The sequence below is a fragment of the Malurus melanocephalus genome, unplaced genomic scaffold (assembly GCF_030028575.1).
Source record: "Malurus melanocephalus ecotype Western Australia unplaced genomic scaffold, MMel_1.1 scaffold_261, whole genome shotgun sequence".
In the NCBI taxonomy this organism is placed as follows: domain Eukaryota; kingdom Metazoa; phylum Chordata; class Aves; order Passeriformes; family Maluridae; genus Malurus; species Malurus melanocephalus.
In genome coordinates this window covers 625,306-649,121 of record NW_026623493.1, presented here as the reverse complement: position 1 = coordinate 649,121, position 23,816 = coordinate 625,306, and the positions used below count along the sequence as shown (strand labels likewise).

Genomic DNA, 23,816 nt, shown 5'->3' with positions numbered 1-23,816 from the left:
CGACGACACACACGGGACGGGACGACAAGACGCGGTGAGAGACAGGCTCAAACGTGGGTGCGGCAGGATAACTATTTCGGCTCCCCGACCGAACCCTTTCAAGTATCGACACGCATCTGTACTTCGGGGGGCCTACTGGTCCCCTTTCTGCTCTGTCGAGGTTGCCGGTCCCTCTCTTAATAGCTCGCTGTTTGCGGGACCGAAACTCGAAACGGAGCGAGTGGTGGGAAGGGTGTGTCTGTGGGAATGAATGATTTCATTAAGGTCTCTGTAGAGCGAGGACACCCCTCTCCCGGGGAGCCCTACTCGCCGGCTATCTCGGGCTCTGTTTATAAATAGTGCCACCAGTCAGGGTGCAGAAATGCTGCAGTCGCTATAGTTGAGCRCGGCCCGAGCGACACCGAGACGCCGAGCTCTCCGCTGCCCGGGCCGCTGCCAGGGAGGCTGGGGGCGTTGAAGGCGGCCGCGGCGGGCTCGCAAGGGTACGAAAATCCCCAGCCCTTTTTAAAGGCTTTATGGAAAATGGTGCATTCAAGGGAGGGGGCTGTCAAGTTGATGAATGCGCACAAACTGTTCGTTACTTCCAGGCTGTACGCTGCAACAACCTACGGGACAAGAGTCCTATATATGCACCGGGGGTTTTCTCAGACCCCGATTAAATCTCTGTTCTTTGTGTGTCCTTCTGATTTCCGCAGCTGGATGCAAAGAAGAGCCCCCTGGCCCTTTTGGCACAAACTTGCTCGCAGATAGGGAAGCCGGACCCATCCCCTTCCTCCAAACTCTCCTCGGTCACCTCCAATGGCTCCGGAGGCGACAAGGACTCCAAATCGGGCCCYTTGAAGCTCAGCGACATCGGTGTGGAGGACAAGTCGAGCTTCAAGCCCTACTCCAAGCCGGGCGCGGAGAAGAAGGAGCCGGGGGCTGCGGGCTGCGCGGGCGCCCCCGCCGCGGGGGTCGCGGCCGGGGAGAAATCGGGATTCCGGGTGCCGAGCGCCACCTGCCAGCCGTTCACCCCAAGGACAGGCAGCCCCAACTCCAGCGCCTCTGCCTGCTCGCCCGGGCTGCTGCCGGCCGAGGGAAAAGGCGGGGAGGACAAGAAGGACTYGGAGGGCTGCGGAAAGAGCGGCAGCTCCGGCTCGGAGGGAGGCCCRGGCACCACCAGCATCAGCCACAGCCGGATTAGCGTGAGCTGTGCCGGGATTAACGTGGAGGTCAACCAGCACCAGGAGAGCACGCCGGGCTCCAAGCCCATCGCATCGGACTCCGCCTCCTCCTGCAGCAGCACCACCGCCACCTCCTCCACCTCCGTTCTGGGCTCCGGCCTCGTGGCCCCCGTGTCCCCTTACAAGCCGGGCCAGACCGTTTTCCCCCTGCCCCCGGCGGGCATGAGCTACCCGGGGACGCTGGCTGGAGCCTATGCCGGCTACCCGCCRCAGTTCCTGCCGCACGGAGTGGCTCTGGACCCCACCAAATCCTCCAGCCTGGTGGGGGCCCAGCTGGCCGCCGCCAGCAGCCTGGGCTGCAGCAAGCCGGCGGGGTCGAGCCCGCTGGCGGGCGCGTCGCCGCCGTCGGTGATGACGGCGAGCCTGTGCCGAGACCCCTACTGCCTGAGCTACCACTGCGCCAGCCACCTGGCAGGCGCCGCCGGAGCCTCCTGCGCGCACGACCAAGCCCTCAAGTCCGGATACCCCCTCGTCTACCCCACCCACCCTTTGCACAGCGTCCACTCCTCGCTGACCGGTGCCACGCCGCCCTCGCTAGCCGGCCACCCTTTGTATCCCTACGGCTTCATGCTCCCCAATGACCCCCAGCCACACATCTGCAACTGGGTGTCGGCCAACGGACCCTGCGACAAGCGCTTTGCCACCTCGGAGGAGCTGCTTAGCCACTTGCGGACCCATACTGCCTTCCCGGGCACAGATAAACTCCTCTCCAGCTATCCCAGCTCCTCGTCGCTGGCCAGCGCAGCGGCTGCAGCCATGGCGTGCCACATGCACATCCCCACGACGGGCGCCCCGGGCAGCCCGGGCACGCTGGCCTTGCGCAGCCCGCACCACGCKCTGGGACTCGGCAGCCGCTACCACCCCTACTCCAAGAGCCCCCTGCCCACCCCCGGGGCCCCCGTGCCCGTGCCCGCTGCCACCGGACCCTACTACTCCCCTTACGCACTCTATGGGCAGAGACTCACCACAGCCTCGGCCCTGGGGTACCAGTGAGTGCAGGCAGCGGGGCTTTGACACACAACACAAAGTCTAGCGGTAAGGGAAGGAAGCCCTGCGAAACTTTATAAAAGTTGGAAAGAAAAAAAATCTGACTTTTTATAAAATAAGTGTTCATTTGAGGACTGGATCCATGAGCACTGTATTTATTTATGTTAGCTTCAAGCGGGACAACGAATCATAAAGTGCATTACTAAACTGAGCTCAATAGGTAAAAGTGGAACACCCATTGTAGAATATAAATAAAAAGATAGAGGTCTTCTCTTTAATGTTACTTTAAAATTGCTATGATTGTATTGTACGTTCTTATTTAATGTCTCATTGAAACAAAAAAATTTACATGCATGTTTGTTACTAAAAAACAACTCGCAATTTGTCAGTTATAATTTCAAATTGCAATTATTTTTAAGGTGTATACCCTTGAAAGAGAATTGGTATTTTTTTGTATGTATTCTGGAAGAAAAACAAAAACAATTCTATTCCAAAAACCTCATTTGCCTTATTTTGTTCTTTAAAAGGAACACTTAACTATTTTTAATTTTTAAGTCCACCCTGTAAAAAGGGTTAAGTAAGGTTTACGTCATGTACTAAAATAGACAATGTATCGCTTTAAAGATTAAAATTCCGTATATTTGATGTATTAAAAGGTTTTACTTTTTTTTTTTAAATATGCTTTGATTCTGTTATAAAACCCGAGTAGGTCTTGGATGGAGGTGACTGCTAATTTCTCCTTAAGCGTTTATTCAATTTTAATTAAAAATTAAAAAAAAAAAAAACCCAAAGTTTTTTTTATTGTAACCTCAGGGCTCTCTTAAAAAATAATCAGACACAGTTGGTTTTTTTCCTCTTCRCTAGAATTTGTTGGCACGAAATAGGAAAACTGAGAATTGCTTAAATCTTTTTTCCTTTCTTAAAGAAGGTGAACTTTTAAAAAAATGTTTTTACTGTGAAATATCTGTTTTTAAAAACTACTTTTCAACTAAAATACTTCATTCTTTCTTTAGAAAGAAACGGGGATGGCAAGACTGATTTGTAAAAATGTAAGATGATCATCCGAAAGCTTTTTTTTTTTTTTTTACAATGTAATGCATAACTATTCATCTCTTTCTAAATGAGAAGTTTATAAGTAATTAGGGAAGCGCTGTTTGAGCTCATCCAGTTATTTTCAATTTCTCTCTTCAGTTCGCACGGCAGCACAAAAGATCATCACGTTAAAAAAAATCGGACAGCTCTGAAAACTCATTTTCTTTTATAAAGGAAGGGACGGGGAAAAAAAAAAATAAGAAGCCATTCGTTATTTGGGCCGAGTTTGCTCTTTACTGAAGTGCAGTGCCAAACTCGACGTGATACCGAGAGGGGCTGCCCCTGCCTGCGCCGCGTCTCTGCCTCCCCAGCCCGTGTTTCCTAGCGCCCAAGGGCCACCGGCCGGCTCCGGCTCGTCGTCCTGCATTCAGGTAGGAGCGGGGGCTGCGACGGAAAAGCCAGAGCAGCTACCGAAACTGCGGAACAAACAKTTGCCGCCGGGATAGTCGGAAAAGCGATACCCGAGTCCGTAAAAGCCATGCCAGCGAAGGGCTTTGCCCCGCGGTGTGCCAGGCGCTTGCAGGCAGCGGCTCGGGCGGAGCCGAGTACCTGCTGCCCCTCGCTCGGCCCCGCTCCCCCCGCTCCAGCCTGCCCTCGCCCCGGCCCCAGCGCGACGCGCTGGCGGGGGGCAAAGTTGCAAGCGGCGACTTTGCTTGACAAATCATTGGGTTTTCTCCCTCGTTCTGGATCCCCCCACAATATAATTACTGTTCAGAGTTTCCCGTGGTGCCCAGATGCTAATTAGACTAATACATTTACTGCAGATAATTAGTGGAAGTTAGYGTTAATGTGCAAAGGCGAGAAAAGCAGCAAGCTACTGAAGCTCCAGCGGCCGCCGGCCGTCCGGGCATGGCTCGCTCGCTGAGGCCGGGCCGGGCCCGCGGCCGAGGCCGGGACACACAGGGGATGCCGGTGCYGGGCCGCGCTGCGGCTCTTTGGGGACGCCGTCCGAAAGCGGCACGGGAAATGCTTTGCGCTTTAATCAAATGTATTCCCCCCCACCCGCATGGGAAAGGGACCTTTGCGTAGCTCTGCTTTAGGGAATGTGAAACGAGCTCTCGTTACGAACCGATGAGTTAGAGAAAGGGAGGAGAGGGCAGTGCTGTTAACGCGCCAAGTAAACTTCAGTAATAAAATAAGAAGCGGATACAAAACCAGCAAGTAATCGAAAGAAGGGCTTCTCGGGTCGGGGGTGATGGTGGCGGACGATTCATCCAGAGAGCCCGAGAAAGGCAGAACAAACTCGCACTCATTTCTACGCCGCACGCCCCCCGCCCTCTCCTGCAGCCCGGCCAGACTGCCTTCCCCGCTTCACTATTTTAACTACTCTTAATTTGAGGAAAATTACATTTCAGGCTCCATCTGGGTGTGCAAGCAACAATTACAGTTTTGCCGCGATTAAAACACGCTACCGTCGCCACGCTCTTCTCCTGTTCATGTGTTTTACAATTACGGATCTTTAACAGCTGCAGCTCAGATTTTGCTAGCCAAACCCCATCGCCCATCAGGTGTTGCAGAGGAGATTTAAAAATAGCGAGGAAGGCATTTGTGTCCTGGAACTCTAACTGTAGTTTGGGGGATTTCCAGTCTGAAAAGTTAAACACAAAGATTGTCGATGCAAGTCATGAAATGAACACTTAATGCTGTTATTACTGTTTTGCTCAGATACTTCACCCGAGATTAAAGAAAAATTAAAACACCTTATTTTATATGTAGAGTGGTGATAAGGAGGTCTCTCTTCCAGGCTTGTTAAGTATACGACCTGGCAAGTGCCATCTAGGATTTTGATATTAATCTATGAAATTTGCCTTTTTTTCTAATAGAAATTGACTTATGGACATTAATGTTTTTAGGTAAAAGGACTGCATTTGTTATTCTTCACCACCCCCCTCCCTTTCTTACTAACTGGATGGGTTGTGGATTTGACAGCAGCCGCTGGTCCATGCCACCGAACTAAAATAATTTCACAGTGAAAAACCAGCTTGAGAGGACAAGCAACAGAAGGGCAAAACCCATCAAAACCCGAAACTGTGATCAATCTGACCAGAGTCAGGCATACATTAGTTTAAATTAAACAGTTTTGTCTTTCTCACAAATCTTTTTTGAACATTAAAGATAAACTCATGTAATATTTAAATCAACTCTTGTCAGATGCTAAGTGCAACTGAAGAACCAAAATAAAAATTAATGCGTTTCCATCCGCTCTCAAAAGCTTACTCTGGATACCACTTCGACAAAATACTTCTGATAAGCAACGCTTAGGAAAAAAGGGTCCTGTTTATCTTATCTATGGGGAAATGTAATTAAGGTAGTTTTATGAAACAATAAAACACCAGACKCCACAGACAGCAGAGGAGTCTCTGTAATATATCTGAGCCTAGATGGGCATATGTACCTTGGCTTGTGTGCACAAGCCGTCACCAAATACGTACATATACATATGCTTGCCTGGTTTTAGAATGCAAAATGTATGCTGGAACTAAAATACAAGGATGGCTTTATTACAGGAAGACTTTCCTCAGTGATAAGAGACTCCATTTTCTAAGACTGGAAAGTCACCCGCTGCCCATTCACCACCTTTCAAGCCACCCTCAGCAAGGTACATGCAATGCKGTGACTGGGGCTGACCCTCCTCTCTCTAAGCCAAGGTTTATAATAATCTACCCATACCTACACTCGAAATCATGCGAGCAAAGGGAGTCCTGAAAGACCCAAACTTTCTGAAACACAAGTAAATGTGCATTCTTGTTCTGCAAAAACATTGACCGAACTTCATTCTTTCATACTTAGAAAAGATGGAGAGTAATGTTGTCTTGGTGCAATACTGGTGGCTCTCAGTACAGGCTTTCAGTAGTCCACAGTTTAGGGTCTTTTTTGTGGTCGTTGATTTTTTGTTGACTTTGTTTTACTGTTTTTTGCTCTGTTTTAAAATTTTGGKTTTGTGTCTTTTCTTCCATTGTTTTTCGGGCTTTTTGTTTGGTTGGTTTATGTATTTATTTTTTTAAGGAATGAATCTGAAGTGGAAAATCGCTGGAGCTACCAGCATCAAATCTCCTTTCCATACAGATTTTGGGGTAGAATTTCGGACATTTCTAACCCCATCTTGAGACACCCCGCCAACCCTGATTTTTTCTGCACCATGAAGCACAACCTGCACTGCTTCACGAACAGACCTGAGGCAGGCAAGCAACCAGTTCTGMCCAGAGGTGTCTAATCCCTGCTAAATCTCTTTCTCAGCTCACTCCTGGAAAATTCGGAGCAGACTACTTTTTCTTTTTAAAGGTAAATTTTTGTTGCAATGAAGTACAGAGGTGTCAAAGAAAAAAGACGGACCCTGAGTCTATGCTCTCACCTCTTCGGAGGTGGAATGCTTTGGCAGCAGAGATGTGGTTGAAATTTGAGCAGATTACACATTTGAGCTTGTGCATAAATGCGAAAAGACTGTCCTAATGCTGGATACTTCTCCATCAACATCAACCAGGTGCTGCTGCTGCAAAAATTCCACCTCTGGCTGCTTGCTCTGTGCGTGTGTGCACGCACAGCGATGCACAGACTTTGTTCTCTCTTTATGTCTGAAATTCATCAACTACTCCCCCTCGCCGTTCCCAGCCCCCCGTCCCCTACATGAAAAAAGTGAATCMGTTCAGGCTTTGAATATTGTAAGAAGCCTTGTGTGTGTATTTTTTTTTTTTTAATCTTCAAATGAATTAAAGACAACCTGACAATGCTGTCATCTGTCTTCAACGTCACATCAAGGCAAGAAATAATGATAACAGAGCAGCAGAAGGACGCCCACTGAAACCTGGAGGATATATATACACACATATATACACACACATATATGCCTTGAAACAGTTTGAAAGAGAACAAAATTAGATTACTGCTCTTAGGCTATCGCGGTAAGAACGTGTGGGATTTTGCGTGTGTGTGTCTGTAKAAGTATTTCATCTTTCCTGCCTTATTTTGTGAAGCGCCTGCTACTCGATCCAAACCACTGCTGTGGGATGGGACAAGAAGACGAGCAGGCACATTCCTCGTTCCCAAACTACCACGACCAATGGAAGCACAAAAATATCTCCCCTCCCCCTCCATCTTTTCAGGTTCACGTTCCAGTTAATAACAAACGTTACTGCTCTCCTGAGGCGCAGGCCAGAGCGGGCACGCTGTACGCGGAGGCCCAGGCGGGCACGTTGCGCATAGCTGCCCGGCGGAAGAGAAGCTGCTCCTGGGGACGCGGAGCGAGGAGCGGCTCCTCGGGGAGGCAGAGGAGGAGCGGCTCCTCGGGGAGGCAGAGGAGGAGCGGCTCCTCGGAGGGCAGAGGAGGAGCGGCTCCCCGGGGAGGCAGAGCGAGGAGCGGCTCCCCGGGACGCGGAGCCAGGAGCGGCTCCCCTTTGTCTGCGCGGGCCCGCTGTGGCTCCCGGCCGCGAGGCGGCGCTGCGGGCCCCGGCGGAGCGCAGGGCAGCGGCAGCGCCCGGAGCCGGGGCCCGGCCGGGACCCCGCGCACACCGCGTGTTCGGGCACCGGGAATCGCCCCGCAGTTCCGGAGCGCAGCACGGCAGTGCAAATGGATTTGCCCAGATAAAAACAGATAGGCCGGACCAAAAAAAAAAAAAAAAAAAAAAAAAAGGAAAACCCCAACGCTGTGGTTGGGTTTTTGTTTTTTTTAATCACGCTTGTAATCTCATTCGCTCTGAAGGGTAAATAAATTGCAGTTGTATGAAAAACAATTGGTGCTACATGTGTTCATAACAGATGGGATCTTATCACAGTTTAACTGTAATAAATTCTGACTTTTGGAAATTGTAATCTCTACTACATGCTGGATGTCTCCTTTCTACTGTAATAATAGGGCTACAAACTCCTGTGAGCAAGCAGAAAAGTTTTCGGTGCTAGCGTTGCTCAAGAGCCAGGGCATGCTCTTGCAACCTSTTCCCCACCGGGAAGGCTCTTTCAAAGTTTCCGTGAAAACGCACCGGAAAATCAAAAGGGAGAGAAAACCCTGGCGCGTAGGGAGGCAAACAGCTGATCCTTCCCCCCGCTGGGTAACATTATTTACTAAGGCCAACGATAATAGTCCTTAAAATACATGCAGAAAACCTAAGAACGAGCTCTCTGTGTGGAGAAGCCCTRGCAAATGACAGATCACGCTTTGCTTTGTGAAGAGAGAAAATGTGAGAAGAAACCGAGCCCCCGAGGAAGCGGGAACCAAACTTTAGATTAATCCCCGTGCGCTTCGGCTCACAAAATTAAAAAATAAATTTGAATAACCACTGAAAGGATAAAATTATAATAATAAATTGTCCATATTCACTGAGGCTGCGGGACTAATTATTTTCACCATCTCAGCTTCCCATTGCTGTTTATCAAGTCGCGGGATAAATGCTTGTAAATCCATTACATTTCCATAAATCCTTTCACCGCCCTCTTTTTGGCCAATGCTTTTGCAACATTAATTGATTTTATTGCACTTTCTGAAGTCACTTTTTATTAAACTCAAGCAACTTCTCTCTGAAAGCGTTGGTTTTTTCCATCGACATACCAAACCCGCGAACGGGAATTACTGAGGCTACTATAGGATCTAGTCCCTTCCCCCCCACCCCCCGCTGGGATCTTGATGGCAAATACGAACTGCAAATTACAAGTTTCTAATAATCTACGCTGTTACAGAAAACAACCCCTTTAACGCTGTTGAAAAACTAGTCTAAATCCAAACACCACTTTTCCCCATTGTTTTTAAACGGAGGGTGGCATGAAATGCTACTGGGCGATGGAGACCTAACACAGTAAGAAACTCTCTGTGAGTCTTTTATGTTACTGGGTGGACAACAGTTATTTTTAGAAAAGGATTTTCGATGTGTAACTAGAAGCCCAATGCAATTTAGAAATGAGTACACAGGCTCCAGGTTTCTCAAACCCTTCTCCCTTTTTCTTCAATCATCTTAAGAAAACTGGACCCAACCGGCCTTAAAGTGATAAATGATTTCTCACTTAATATCAGCTGATTTCCAGTTCCTTTACCTGTCACGCTAGCAGCGTGATCATTATTTAGAAGGTTTAAAAGCTAACGCTGCTGTTTCGAGCGCTCCCGCTCCGTCCTACGCTGCGCCCAGGCACCCTCGGCAGCGAGCCCCCTCCTCTCCCCGGCGGGGCGGGTGCGCCTTCGCACAGCCATTGCCCGCCGTTTCCATCAGACCTAACGAGGCGGCGTCCCCGCCATCGGCGGGTGCTACGCAGTCACCTCGAGGTACTTAATTGACGCAAGAGTCTTGTAAAACGYAGAGGGATAATTACTGCAGATCACAGGAGACATGCAGAACTGCCTGTTTTAGGTAGAACAGCATAATGCCGGTAATTATGAATGTACCCTTCATACTACAGGTTCAGCGTTTGTACCCCTATCCTTGTCTCGCTCAGCCTTTTTAGCCACATAAGCTGCTACCCACGAAGACKTTTTGCAAAGGTGAACGCATTAGTTGTTAGTGATGAGGTCATTATTTACACTGGGTGAAAGAGGGGAAGGGCAGGGAAAGAAAGCAGGGGAGCTGCCCCTTGCCTGCGCCTGACCCCCGCGGGCGGCGAGCGAGCAGGGCAGGGCTCACGGCCCCGTGCCCCGGGCAGCCCCCGGGACCCGCTGCGGCGCCTCCGCGGGACCCCCTGTTCGAGACGAGGTACGAGAGAAAGGCCGGAGCACACCCCTGCCTTCCTTCTGCGTGGACGCGATGGGGTAGCGCTGCAGCTCGGCGCCTTGGCCCGAGCAGCATCCACCTCGGCGCCCTGCCGGCACGACCAGAAGCCACTCGGCTTTTCACAACAAAGGTCCCGTTTGGAAAAGGCCACCTCTGCAGTTCCTCCGCTGCCACAGCTTTAGAGGGGTCGGTTCAGCTGGGATGGGGACAGACAGCTCGGGTTGTGAGGACTCCCATTGTGCACAGGGGAAGCGATCCCACTACTAGCACTTGTTCAGCCATCACAAAATCTAGAACTGCACTGCGATGTAATGGTTTAGTTTCACTGAAGTCAGTAAGCATCAACCTAGATTCCCAAACACACCAATCTATCGTTCARTTGCGGGCAAATGTCTTCCCTCTTGTACATTTCACAGTCCTTAATCTTCTCTTTGTGGAGATGTATTTTTTTCCTACCAGGAAAGATCAACTGCTACCATCACCTGCTGCATTCTTTCTCTGTATTTGAAGTACCTGTCTTGAGGCAAAGGAATATGCATCAATTCCCTGTTCTGAAACGTTTCAAACCCACAATCCTCATTTCTTACTAGGGTTTCTCAGTCACCTGGCACTCTAATGTGGGAAGAATCTCCATTCTCGCCTTTGAAGGCATTTCACTTTGCATAAAAGTGCACTGAGCCAGAGAGAAAGAAGGAATTAACAATGCTATGCTTATGGTGCTTGCCAAAGCCCAGAGCTCGGGTGTCCCCCGCCAGCGTTCAGCCTTACCATATTCCTACCCACTCTCTTTGCCCGAGAAAAAGCTTTAAGCATTCCATACAGAAGCGTTAACATTTGCAACATGTCCTTTTCACCCTAGATGGTAAATAGAGGAGATGAGATGAGACTCCTACACTCTACTCATCTGAAATAGGAAGAATTCCAAATCCGTAGCCACCAAGTTATTAGACAAATAGCTAATTATAGGCACCTTTGAGTYACCATTTTTTCAAAGAAATTAGAAACCACCATGACATGTTTGGTGACAGCAAGCTTTGCCTGACAAGGCTTTAGTAAAAAATAAGGTTTCCTATTGCATGAACTGATTATAGAGCAAAAAAAAATTAGTTCTTGTTGTAGCGTTCCCAGCTGTGCAAATAAGAATATTTCTCCTCTTTGGTCTGTATTTTTGTTACTTTGTCCCACCCTCTATGGACCCACTGATGACCATSCCCACTAACCTTCTCACCACTGCCTAGATCAGGCTACCACAGAAATTCACKGATGGAGACCAAAACCAACCCAGTCAAAATCTTACTTATCCCTACATATTTTTACAACAAGAAAAGTTGACAAAAAAGTTAATTTTGTCAACTTCTAAAGAGAAAAATAGTTGCCTTATAGTCAGTTTCCACCATGAAATACTTGAGTTTATGAATCTGAGAACATTCATAAGGCTTTTTTTTCCTTCTTCCCCTTCCAGTTCCCCTTATTTTCCAAGATTACAATTTCCTTAAATATATATTGCACCAGCAGGCCCAAGGAATGCGTTCCAGATAAAACAGATGAGTTAGAAATAACTGTGGGGCACTTTTTTGTTTATGTTTGGTTTTATTTACTAATTTAGGAAACATCATCTGCTAAATACATTTCAGCAGAGGTGTCAAATATTTTAAGGAAAGAGCTGATCACATTTATAATTACCGTCTTCAGGCTGACGTTATTGAGTTAGGGTAAAATGTTATGCTTGATCAAAAGCAGATATCCTACATACATCAATAGGTTTATAAAAAGATTGAGAAAGGAATTTAGACCAGATGCAGCAACTAATTTTTCTAGTTTGACTGTGTAATTTGGTTGAGAAACAAATGGTTGCTGATGTATCTACAAAACAGGTACTGACAAATTCTCCCAGAAACTGGCTACTCATAGTGCCACAATCTTGTTTTAGAGTTAAATAAATGGGGAAAGYGTTACAGCAGATCTTACTTCCTCAATGAACAGTTAACCCTTTCAGTACTATTTTAATGTACCTATTTCTAAAATAACTGAGTAAAAATGGTACCATTTCCTGCATATAGATATATTAAAGTAAGCAAAAGTACTGATTAACTCTAGCTTTACTGACAGTTATACCAGTATAGTTTAATCTCTGTTGGAGAAGGTACTTGTGAATCGTCATAGCTGTGTATAAACCAGGTCACAGGTTAGGAAAAAAGCTAACTCTGTAAATGAGAAAATATTTACTCTAACTAAAACACTTCAACTTGTATAAACAATGTTCCACATGGTTAATTGTGTTTGCTGGTTAATGGGATTGTGTCAATTTACATTTATACATTTAAGCTATTAAAACTTCCACACACCCTAAATCCACAATGTAATGTGAAATTCTAGTCAGCCTGAAAGCAGSAGAAGTTTTCTAGCAATTCTGAGAAAGGCAGGATTTCTCCTGGGACAAAAGAAACCCTAAAGCTTACAAATTCTAATTTCATAGATAAGAACTAAATACATGTAACAGAGGCGTACAATTCATGACAATTTGGGAAGGGGCTTGGGAATACCTTGGAGCAAACTATGGGAATTTTGGTTTTCTCTCTGTGAYGAGAAGGTTTAGAGGATAAAATCTAAAGAGGCCGTACAAGGTACATACATGTAAGCAAATAAAAAAACCAACACTGGACACCTATACAGAGAAGAGCAGGTTTTAGACACTGTATCRCAGGCACAACCAACTTGGAACTGAGGCCTGTCAAGACTATAAGGGCATGGGGAGTTTAATCAGAACATCTGTCTGAGCAGTCACCTCTCATGTTTTAACTCAAGAAATTGTTTMATTTCAGTCATGGGTAACGTGTGCATTTTTACTTTTTGTATGTTATTTACACAAAAACAGTCTTGTCCAGGACTTTTCCCAARAAAATAAGAGAATAATACTTTTAACTTAAGTAAAAAAACACCCTTAAATTCCTATAAATTAGTAAGAAAATAAAGGACTATGACAAGTTCTACAAGTTTGGTTGTTTGTGCAGAGCACCTTTGAAAACATCTACACTGTTCTGATAGCTAATAAACTCAGATGAAGTAACCAATAAAAATTAATTATTGCATAAGTAATTTACATCAGCTTTTGTATGCATAGATACACAGATTAGTTTACACACTAACCTGAGTACTAAAATAATGTAATGAGTTGTGCATCCCCATCTTGAAAGCTATTACTGCATAACCATGTCATTTCATCAGCTATTAAATGGTAAACTCATTTGTGCAACATTATTCCAGTTTCTTTTTTTTTTGTATTGCAGACATTAAAATGAGGACAGGCATATTTCTGTGAAGTCTCTTTTGATGTATTTTGTAATAGTTTTCTTTTTATCTGTTCTGAAGCTCACAACACCTTTTTTTCCCCCCCGAATTAAACTATCCTCTCCACACCCACATCACAAGCTGTCCTTAGGAATGCAAGTACATACAATCCTGTAAGTGCAATAATCACCATCTTGCTCATTACCTGGGACCTCCAGGGCTGACTCACAAACCTTTACACCTCGAGTTAAATATCCTAGCAGCAGCTGTAGCATATTCATATCCGCTGTTGACCAGATGCAGCCACAGAGAGGGGATGCATAGCACAGCGAACAGCGAGTTACATGTGCATACCTACTGTAGAGCAAGTTAAAGATTGGCTAGAGACTAATCCATTTTATAGGCTTAGAAATTGATTTTCAGAGAAGCTGAACTACAGGTGCTCAAGTCTGTTTAAAAATAAAAATCAGCCTAACTCTAGTGGTACTATTAGCAGGGTTCACTGCAGCACAGGGAAGCATGGGATACATTACCTTAGAGTCTGGTATTCCCTAAGTCTGGGTCCATTGTGTGCAGCATGACACTTATTCTTTTCCTGGAGTGGTGGCTGAGGGCATTTGTTTAYAACCACAAAATTAGGGACAAAATGAAGTGCAAATAATATCCATAGCAGTAAAATTCAGTTATTTTTGGATGCAATGTACAATACACTTAATCAAATCCCTGTCAGAGCAATAAGACGTGACAAGACATATTATATCTATATTACTGATAAGTAATATTAGAAATTAKCCAKTTGTAGAAATCAGCTCTGGACCAARTYTTAARCCAGACAAAACTGGTTTAAGTTAAACAGGAGAACAAACTACGTAAGTGGGTCTCTGTTTAAATTTTAGAAAGGCAAACTGGTGTAGTTACGTCAGCTGGACTGCGGAGCTAATAGGTTGAGTAGGGAGCAAAGTCGTACTAATACTTCACATAAAGAATGTTTAAATAGTCAAGAATCTATATTCCAAACACAATAAAAAGAAAAAAGAAACCCCGAAGAAGGTACTCCAGGCCTAACTGGATGCACTACCACCTCAAGAAGTGTTAAATGGGAAAAGAGAAACAGAAGGAATGCATGGGGAAAAACACTTGTGTGTGCTTATTGGTCCTTGACTGAGAAGCACAAGGTGAAGTGAGAACTGCTAAGAGAGGACATGTCTTTGGCTTTGCAAAGGATATTAAAGCACATCAAGATTTTTTTATTTTTTTTTTTTAGTTATATAGATGAAAGAAAGAAATGAAAGCATTTAAGATTAAGGATAATACAGGCATGTTCCAACCCCAAGTTGACATGTTGTATTAATTTAAATGAGAAGGGCAATAYTGAGCATGGGATGAAAGGGCAAAAATGGATAGGAGTTACACTAGAGAATAAAAATCAGGTGAAGTTAAAATGAAATCCCACCTGGTGTAGCCCCAAACTCTAGGAGTCCAGTTATCTCCACTGCAATGGAGAACTCTACAATGACACCCCAACAGTAACAAGAATTTTCTACCAAACTTGAACAAAACAAAACTGATAAAACAACCAAATAAAGACTATTATAAATATTGAAGTATGATGTCTGACATTGATATTTTTTCCTCTGCTTCCAGTAACAGCAAAAACTTTGCAATTGCAAGTTGAAAGCAACAATGCACATAAAATAAATAAAAATATTTAAGAACTATAGACTAGGACTATTGAAAATAGATGAAAACACATTACACTTCCTCTGATTTAAAATTGAACCTCAAATCCCACTATTATGTACTAAAAACACATAAATAGTATAATTTCTCAACATTAATAGGATGRACGCTAAAGTACAATAATTGTGGATCAACACTGTATGGCAGCTGGTGCAACATCCAACAAAGCCAAGGAAAAGCAGCAGCATTGTGTAAAGGTCTGGGAGAAGCTCACCTGTGCTCACCTGCATTTCATCTAGTCACCTGCATTCCAGAGAGTAACTGGAACTAGAGCAGCAGGGAACTGCTAGGGCAATGAGGGCAATGGAAAGCCCTATTTTATAAAATGAGATTAAACAAGGTTGATTTATTTAATCTACTACAACAAAAACTGAGAGAGGATAAGAAAATTTTTTAACTAAAAGTTAGACAGCAAAGAGAAAAGAAATTAATAGTTTAAAAGAGGATTTTGGCATGAATCCAAATGAGCTTTAGCTGTTCATTAATTTTTTTCAAGTGTATGCATGCTAGCTTATTGTTTTTGACTTTATCCCAAGCCAGTTCCAATGGCAAATGGCTCACCAGCAATGTTGTAAAGCAATCACATTCTGTAACAGCCATCCTCTGGGAATAGTGGGAATAAACCACACAAGTGTTGTTAAGATAGAGCACAACACACTTCAAAAACAAATTATCCAATGTGACGGCTGCGACAGAGAGGGGAGGACTCAGCAACCCAGCGAGTGCTGTCCTGCTCCAAAGCCTTGCACAATGGGGGAGTTGGTAGGTAGCATTAAATCTACCATGATTAAATAACATTTTTATCATGCAAAGAACCGTATAATACTAATTATGAAGTAAACAATAGTCTAAAAGCTGTCTCTTTTTCCTTCTAACACTTAGGAAGCCACAGCTTTTTCAACAACAGAAGTCACAAAATAATGATGTAGAGACAACGGCATTACACATAGAAGTTACAAAACTCCCTTCTGAAGGGAAAAGCCATCATGAAAAAACACCTTTCCCGTGAAAAACAAGTTATTAACAAAACCCAAAGAATCTTAAGTCAAACACAACAACTTTTAAATTTTTGAACAAAATACACCTGCCAAAAAGAATTCTTCCTTAAAATGAAATACCATACTCCAAGACATGTAAAAAACAACCTAAAGGCTACTCTGATATAAAAATTCAAATCCTTTGTTTTAAGGGAAAACAGATCTTTATGAAGAAAGTTTACTCTCAATAGCAAAGGTAATAACATTTGAACCAAAGACGACTTCGGTAGATGATGATTTGTAAAGGGATTTTTCTTTATATATACTTTAAAAAAATCTCAGAAAGAAGTTAATGCGATGACAAACATTCCCCAGAGAGACAGAAGTAATGGAATTTCAGCCGAGACACTGACCTGCTGGCAGTCCCGGCGGGTGCGGATGCTGCTGCTCCGGCGCGGGCGCTCCCTCACCGCAGGGCCGGTGCCAGGCAGAGCCGAGRGCCGGCCAGCCCCTGCCCCTCACTCCCTTCTTCTTCCAAGCACAGCGGGGCTGCTGCTCCCACCGTCCCAGGCAGCCAAACGCCGGCTTCGTGCGCCACAGCCCCCCGGCAGCCATGTGTGGCCTGGGCAGCGGGGCCTGCTGGGACGAGAGCCGATTGTCCCCAGGTGAGCAGACCCAAACCACAGGCTCTCTCAATTTACCCCATTAGTGTTACCCAGTGCCCCGTCCGGGCGCGGAGCACTGGGCACATTCCCGGGAAGCAGCTGTAAATGCKGGGAGACACCTGCAGGGGTTTCACCCAGGTGTTTTACACCTCGGGCTGGGTTTTCTCCACCTGTGACAGGGCAGGGGGACACGCACATCCTCCCCTTCTCCAGGCTGGCACCTCCCGGCCTTTGGGCCCTCACTGCTGAGGGCAGCTCTCAGGGAACCTTCTGGAAGCCCTGGGGGTGACAGTGGCTAGGGGCTCAAGAGACTTAATTAAAAAACAAAAACATATCTGAAAAATGAGGAASTCTGTTCACTGGTCCAATTTTGGAAATCTAGAATGACCTCCCTRGCAAGAAAACCAGCTGGTGTTGGGCTTATGATTCTGAAAAATGTTGTAATTGAATGTTTGTGTAATGCCATTAAACAAGGACGCAGACTCCTGCCCACAGCATGTAAACTGCAAATGTGATAACAGAACTCATCTCTTCCATCCAGTGTGCTGGGGGAAACACAGGGAAAAAAGAAAAAAAAAAAAACCAGATTAATCTTCGTGGGCTTTTCAGGAGTTGCTCTCTGCTGAGGATACAGTTGGGATGAGTTCATGTTAAACATGCCTGAACAGCAAACACCACCTAATTTCTTCTGGACAACAAGTAGCCATATAGTCCATACTGGTGCACCACAAATTTTAGGTGCAATTGAATTAAAAGCTGCCCTTATTCACTCATTAAAAGGATGTTAATAAGGCCATTCAGTCTGTACTTTAATTGTTAAAACCTGTATTAGGGAAAAATATTATAGTGGAGGTACAAAATCTACACAAAGTAGAGAATGAACTATTTTAAGTACCTGTTGAGAGTTCCAATTGATWCTTTACATCATGAGCAGCAGGTCCCAGATGTATACAAGAAGTATATATCTTGTCCCTTCCTTGGACTGTATAGCTTGCTATTTAACTTTTCTGAAAAGTAACCACAGCTAAAATCACTAACAGAGATAAATGATAGAAATGTAACAGTGGAAGTTCTGGGGCTTGGACATTAATGTTTTATTAAGGCTTTGAGACAGCACTAGTGACAGAATTAGGCAAACAGGGTGACAAACACAAATAAGCATGAAGAAAAGAAAGCCTTTATGGTTAAAAGGTCTCATGTGTAGTGGTTTTTTACTGAACTAGAACAAAGATTTATTTTCTCCCCCTTGCCCCCACCTAAAGAAAAGCAGCTTGACTTTCTTCTCCTGGATTCATATATAAAGGTGATGAAGCACTGTCACACTCACAAACTCTTCCTTTTGGCTTTTTGGCAAACAAGGGAAGAAAAAACTTTTCCTTCTCTCCATAGCATTTATTAGTTTGCTAAAGACATTGAACACAAAATATGAAGGATATTCATATTTCCAAATATGACACCCATATCCAAAGGACACAGAAATAATAGGCTAATAAGGACGGGAGCTTGTAAAATCTATGCCTACTCCACAAACAAATGCAACATTTTCAGATCTGGCAGCTGCATTTAGTAACAGAGATACAGATTTCCTGTAAATGCAAGCAGAGATAGACCATACATCTACATGCAGAATCGTGGTGATTTGACTGAGGGCTTGACTGCACTGGAATTATTCAAGAATGAAAGCATTCTTTCTGAATAACTATCTCATGCAGACATTTTTGTTCTAGAATACAAACTAAAATAAGGTAATTATGATGTGTGATAAGCTTCTCTATGCAGAATAACTTTGCAGGCCTGTGAATATTGTATTCAGATCCTGCCTCAGCATGATACAGTTTTCAAGTAAAATAATATCTTAAACTTGAATCTTTGAAAATTTCTTCATTCAAAATTCTGGGAATCCCTTCCAGGATTTTTTTTGTTGAAATTAATTTGTCTTAGTTTGATTGAGAACAGGTTTTAAATACATGAAATCACTGTGGATTTCCTRTACTTTTCCTACAAATTTCATGTAATCCAGAGTCTTACCTGAGCTCAAGCCTCTGAAATCTGGATTTATGTGTGGCTTGAACTCATGCCCTATCATTCTAGGGATATTCTGACTTGACAGTCTTCCCGTTATCAGTTCCACAGTTCCCTAGAGTGAGGATTCTTGGCCCTTCTGTTTATTTGTACCCAGACTCATTCTCTGTATGACACAGCACATCTTCCAGCTGCCTGTGCATCAGCAGTCTTTGGAGAGATGTGTCTATGAAGTGCTAGGAGGATGGAGAATCCCACATGAGTTGCARTTGCCTTATGGTGTGAATAGAGCAGAAAGTGTCATTTCAGGCGGGACAGCCACAAGTGTGGTCTGCAAAAGTTTGTAGAAGAAACAGCAAAAAATGTGATAAAAAAATTACTAGTCTTTAGCTTGAAAGAACTAAAAAACTCAGTATTGAATCCTGCATAATAAAGAGACCAAAGCAGTTCTAAAATATATCTATTTCCTATCTCTGTTGAAAGGACTATGAATGTCCTACCTTCTCCTTCCTCACCTCTCAATCAACATGGAAGTTCCAGTGAAAAATCTTTAACAGAAATGTGAATTTTAGACTTGAAAGGAATGGCCCAAGGCAGACCTAAGGAATATAGACCAATTGATCTATACATTAGAGGATTTTATGGAATGTGACTCAAAGAATCATGGTTTATGGTGTATCACAATATGAAATACCTTAGCTACATGAGGGAAGAAGACATTTCACTTCTTYGGCACCACTCTTCTTACATCGTAACCTCTAGCCCACCAAATTAAAATGAGCCCAGATGGCTACAAATCAGTGTTTTTAAAATCAGCTTATTATTTCTAGCTATCCTTGATTACTTAAAAGAAAAATCAAAGCCGGAATTATAGTACAACTGTGTATACACTTCTAYTGTATAACTTTGTCTTACTCCTATAATGCTAAATGTAGTTTCAGCAGTGCTATCTTTATGGCATAATCTGTGCTGTGTCACAGTGGGTTAAATTAAAGCTTAAATTAAGCAGTTCCTTAGTGTCTTGCACCACCGGTCTTTCGCTTTTMAGAAGGGAAAAATGGAGACAATGTCATTAGTACAATATAAGCACMATTTTAACATGTCTCCGCTACTAATTGTTAATGCTTGAGAATTTTCCAAAGAGGAAAAAGTAAAGGCTGAAGATTCTGTGCGGGTCAAGCATGGCCTGTTCTGTAGAGTCCCCTCCTGTAACTAATCTGCTAAGCAGACAGCAGCAATGGAAAATCCTTTTAGTTTAGGTGCTGTCCAGCTACAGAATTGCAAAACCTTAGGTACAGGGATTAGCATTATTTTAGGAATGATGGAGGGAAGCCTGCATCCAAGCCTTTGCTAATCTGAAAGAGCAGTAATGTGTCAGGCTTTTAGTCTGATCCTCTTGTGCAACAGTCACATCTGACAGAATTTTTGGGTTTAGGTGTCTTAAATCTACAATAATTACTAGTCTGTCTGTGAGTTAGTAAACTGGCTTGAAACAGCTTTTGGACAAGTGAATGATCAGAGATTAAGTAAAGAAATATTAATTACATAAAATTATCAACTTTTGGCCTTGCAAGCTGCTTAGTAGTAGAAGGACTTTTTCTGTCTTTCCAAGGATGAAAAAAACCCTTGTTCTTTCCTTGCTTTGTTAGGACTTTGCACCTTTCATAGGTCTGAGAGAAGGGCAATGTCACCAGGGCAGGGTCCTGGCTGTCCCAGTGAGGAAGCAGGGCAGGACCTTAGACAGCAGCTGGTATTCAATCAAGAGTTCAGACAATTAGACAAGTTTGTGGTGATGAGGCAGATCCAAGATCAAGCTGGCAGTCTATCTGCAGGTCAGGATCAGACCCAGTGGGTGCAGCTGGGGCCATGACCAGTTTCATGGTGACAAAGTGAGGCCAAGGCCATCAGCCYATGGGTCAGGCTTGGGATCAGTGGGGCTCATGTCCTTGGTCTTGCTGAGGCAGGGACTGAGGAAGATCCAGACCTTGTAGACAGAGGCGAGGGAGACCATGGGTGAAGTTGTTGAGTTGTGAGGGCTCTGACAACTACAGAGTAGAGCACTGTCACCAGCTCATGCCATGTTGACCATTCAAAACTCCTTAGAGATGCTAAGAATATTACCTTGTGATGTTTGAAGACTTCCTGGAAGTAAAACAGTCATCCCAGAGTTGTCATGTCCCTCCAAAAAGTGTTAGAGTTTTATCATTCCTATATATTATTGAAATCTGACATTCAAACCCAAGTTACTTTGCCAGTGAAGGAAGAGTGGAAAATGAAAATTGCCAACCTGCAGAGATCAATGTATAATTCTGCACATACCCAAAACTCAAACTTTAAGAAAATCATGCCAGGGGCAACTCTTTACAAAAGTTTCACTGCRACAACAACAAACAAACCAAAACAAAACAAAAAGTCAGGTCTTAGCTTTTTCTGAAACTTTTTTTCATTTAATATAGAACAAGCCTACTGACTGACATACATAGGCACTTATCTGAAGATAATGATTAGCCTTACTGCAGAAGGGTGGGAATTTTATGCTGTTCATAGAGTCTCTATTTGGATTCATCTAGGGTTATTCACTAGAAAATAATTATGGTATATAAAGGGGCTCTCTGCTTATAGTGAGTTTTTAAGGCACTTCAAAATGGCTTATTTTGTGTAAATAAACAAGAATTGGGAAATCTAAGGCTAGGTAGAGGTCAGATTTTGTTACTTAGGTTCTATTCCTAAAAGGCCTCTTCTTACAAATAGTACCTCATACAGAGTGCACAAAAATGAAAGTTTTAGTCAATTAAGTTTGTTTAAATGGCATTATAGGGGATAAGCCCAGACTGTTTCAGAAAGTGTTATCCTAGTGTTCAGAGACCTTGTACTTCGGCAGTCAGCCAGACTCTATCACCATGGATTCACAACAATCAAGGCCTTGACAAGTTTTATGTCTAAAGAAAACCAGTTAGTCAAWTAATGGTTAAAGACTTCAAAACATTTTTTTGTTAGTATGACACGGATTCAAAAGATAAAGACTAAGGAAATCTTTTCAAAAGTTTTCTGTTCTTTTCTCCAAATCTCCGGAGGAGGAGGAATGACAAAAAAAAAATCCAACCACAAATCCTGCTAGAACACATAATAGTTAACTAGTAGCCAATCGTTTAGAGTAACACTTCCATTAGCAATTGGTACATTTCCTCTAACACAGAAACTTTCAATGAATTTTACGGTTTCAGACTTCAGTCTTGTCTTTAATTGGATGTGGCCATTTAATTTTGAATGAAATAGTTTTTCTTTTATTGCATTCTGATACATGCCAGCTTTGACAGAGGAAGCCAGCAACATAATGCTYATATGGCATATTAAGAGCCACACTCTGTTGAGGCTTTGCACTTCAGAGACCCTAAATTCTACAAAATTTGTTCATTAAAGGGCTTGACTACAGCACTCTCAGTAATTGAAGGAGGCACAATTGCTTTTTTTCAAAACCTATTTTTGAACTCTATGAAGGGAGAAAATAACAAATTGTCTGCCCCAATCTCTCTTCATAGTCTTTAGCAAGCTCAATCAAACATAGCTGCCCTTATTGCAGGAGCTCCTCAATGAAATTTTGTGGCCCTGGTAAAGAAAATCAGACTGCAGAGATTTTGCTCATCCTGAAATCTAATATCTTGAAGAATTTCTTCAGAAACCGCATGGTTCTGATTCCTAAAGCTACTCAGAACTCATTGCTCTAAGTGCCATTGAGCAGGTTCTAAATCTTATAGTGAGGTTCACAATGGTCRTAATGCAAGTATGTGCATACACACTGCCTTGTAGATTTTCTTTGCTTGCAACTCTGACCCTTCTCAGCAGCCATTTGGATGCATTCTGGAACAGCCATACACTAGGGACGTGCCAATTCATAGGAATCTCTCAAAGAAAATGTGCACCTGGTACATGCCTGCACTACTCTGCTGACRTCAGCAAATTGTTTCGAGAACATGTATTGCTGAAAGAAAATTAAGTGATTTCACTTAGTGGCTTAAATTTGGGAAATTATCCTTCTTAGGATTAGTGTTCAAACAGAAAAATTCTAGCACACCACTGGGCTCAGTTTTCACTGAAATTCTGAAATCCAGTGAAGGTCTCATGAGCAGTGCTGGTTTCTAAAATAACAGGTTTTTTTGGAACCCAAGAGCTCCAGCTATGTAGACGACCTTGAATATACAATTTAGATATTCAAATRCAGTGACTGCATCTGTAGACCTTGTCTCAGCTTTAAGAATACTCTATGCAGAAGTATAAGATCCAAAGCCAGAGAAATAATGTATTAGCCTGTGTGAGTTTCAACACCAGCCTGGAGCATTCTTTGGCTTAAAGCTGCTCAGGATCTTTCTATTGTAGGCCAACATTTATTTTTCAAATTATTATTTTCAGGTTAGTTTGATTCCTTTAACAGTGAGGAAAACCTCTAACCTGCAGCAAAAACAGTTCTTCAGTGGCAAAATATTGTACATGTTTTCTTTTCTTCCACTCAGAGAATCAACTTCTGTTCCTTAATTGCATCCATTTGAATAATTTTAAACCCATATTTTACTTTTTCTCTTGTCCAAGTTCATTAATTGTTATACTTGAAGGCATCTGCAGAGAAGATTGATGAATCATCTTCCAGCAGCCATCAACTTTCCGAATGTATAAATTGTTTATTCAGGGTTCACTCATAGAGATCACACAGTATCTTCACTCATACCACGGTGGCAGCTTTATTAGTAAGGTAGCCCATACATGTTTCACGGTTGCCACCATGTTCAGAAAAACCTCGAAGCATCAACCAGGATTCATTATTTTTATTTAAATAGATTCCCCAATCATCACAGAGTCTAAGGAATAGTACAGGACAGACTGGGGACAACTTGTATGTGAATTAAGAAATTACATGTCCTTAGTGCTTTTCCCCATGTTAATAGAAACAATGGTTACTAAAGTTCAAGGAGATGACTTCAGCTATGCAGGTTAAAGGTGTCTTTCTCCACAAGACTACTATCAACYTGGCTGATAGCCTCTCCACCTCTTAGCACTAGCAAGGGATTTTTTTCTGTGCATAAATTACACTAAATTAACCATTCCTGGCAGGTCAGTGGTAAAATTATATACTTTTAGKGGAGC

The 23,816-nt window shown here is 43.5% G+C and overlaps 2 protein-coding genes across 2 annotated transcripts in view; one reads left to right on the top strand and one right to left on the bottom strand.

Moving 5' to 3' along the window:
• The window catches only part of ZNF503 (zinc finger protein 503), a 4,148-nt gene extending 1,185 nt beyond the window's left edge, over positions 1–2,963 (top strand). The window contains exon 2 of the mRNA XM_057375877.1: positions 696–2,963. Coding sequence (XP_057231860.1) covers positions 696–2,216 — 1,521 coding nt within the window. The 3' untranslated portion in view covers positions 2,217–2,963. The remainder of the gene's footprint in view (positions 1–695) is intronic.
• Positions 1–23,816, bottom strand: part of LRMDA (leucine rich melanocyte differentiation associated) — a 448,666-nt gene that overhangs the window by 363,347 nt on the left and 61,503 nt on the right. The window lies entirely within an intron of this gene.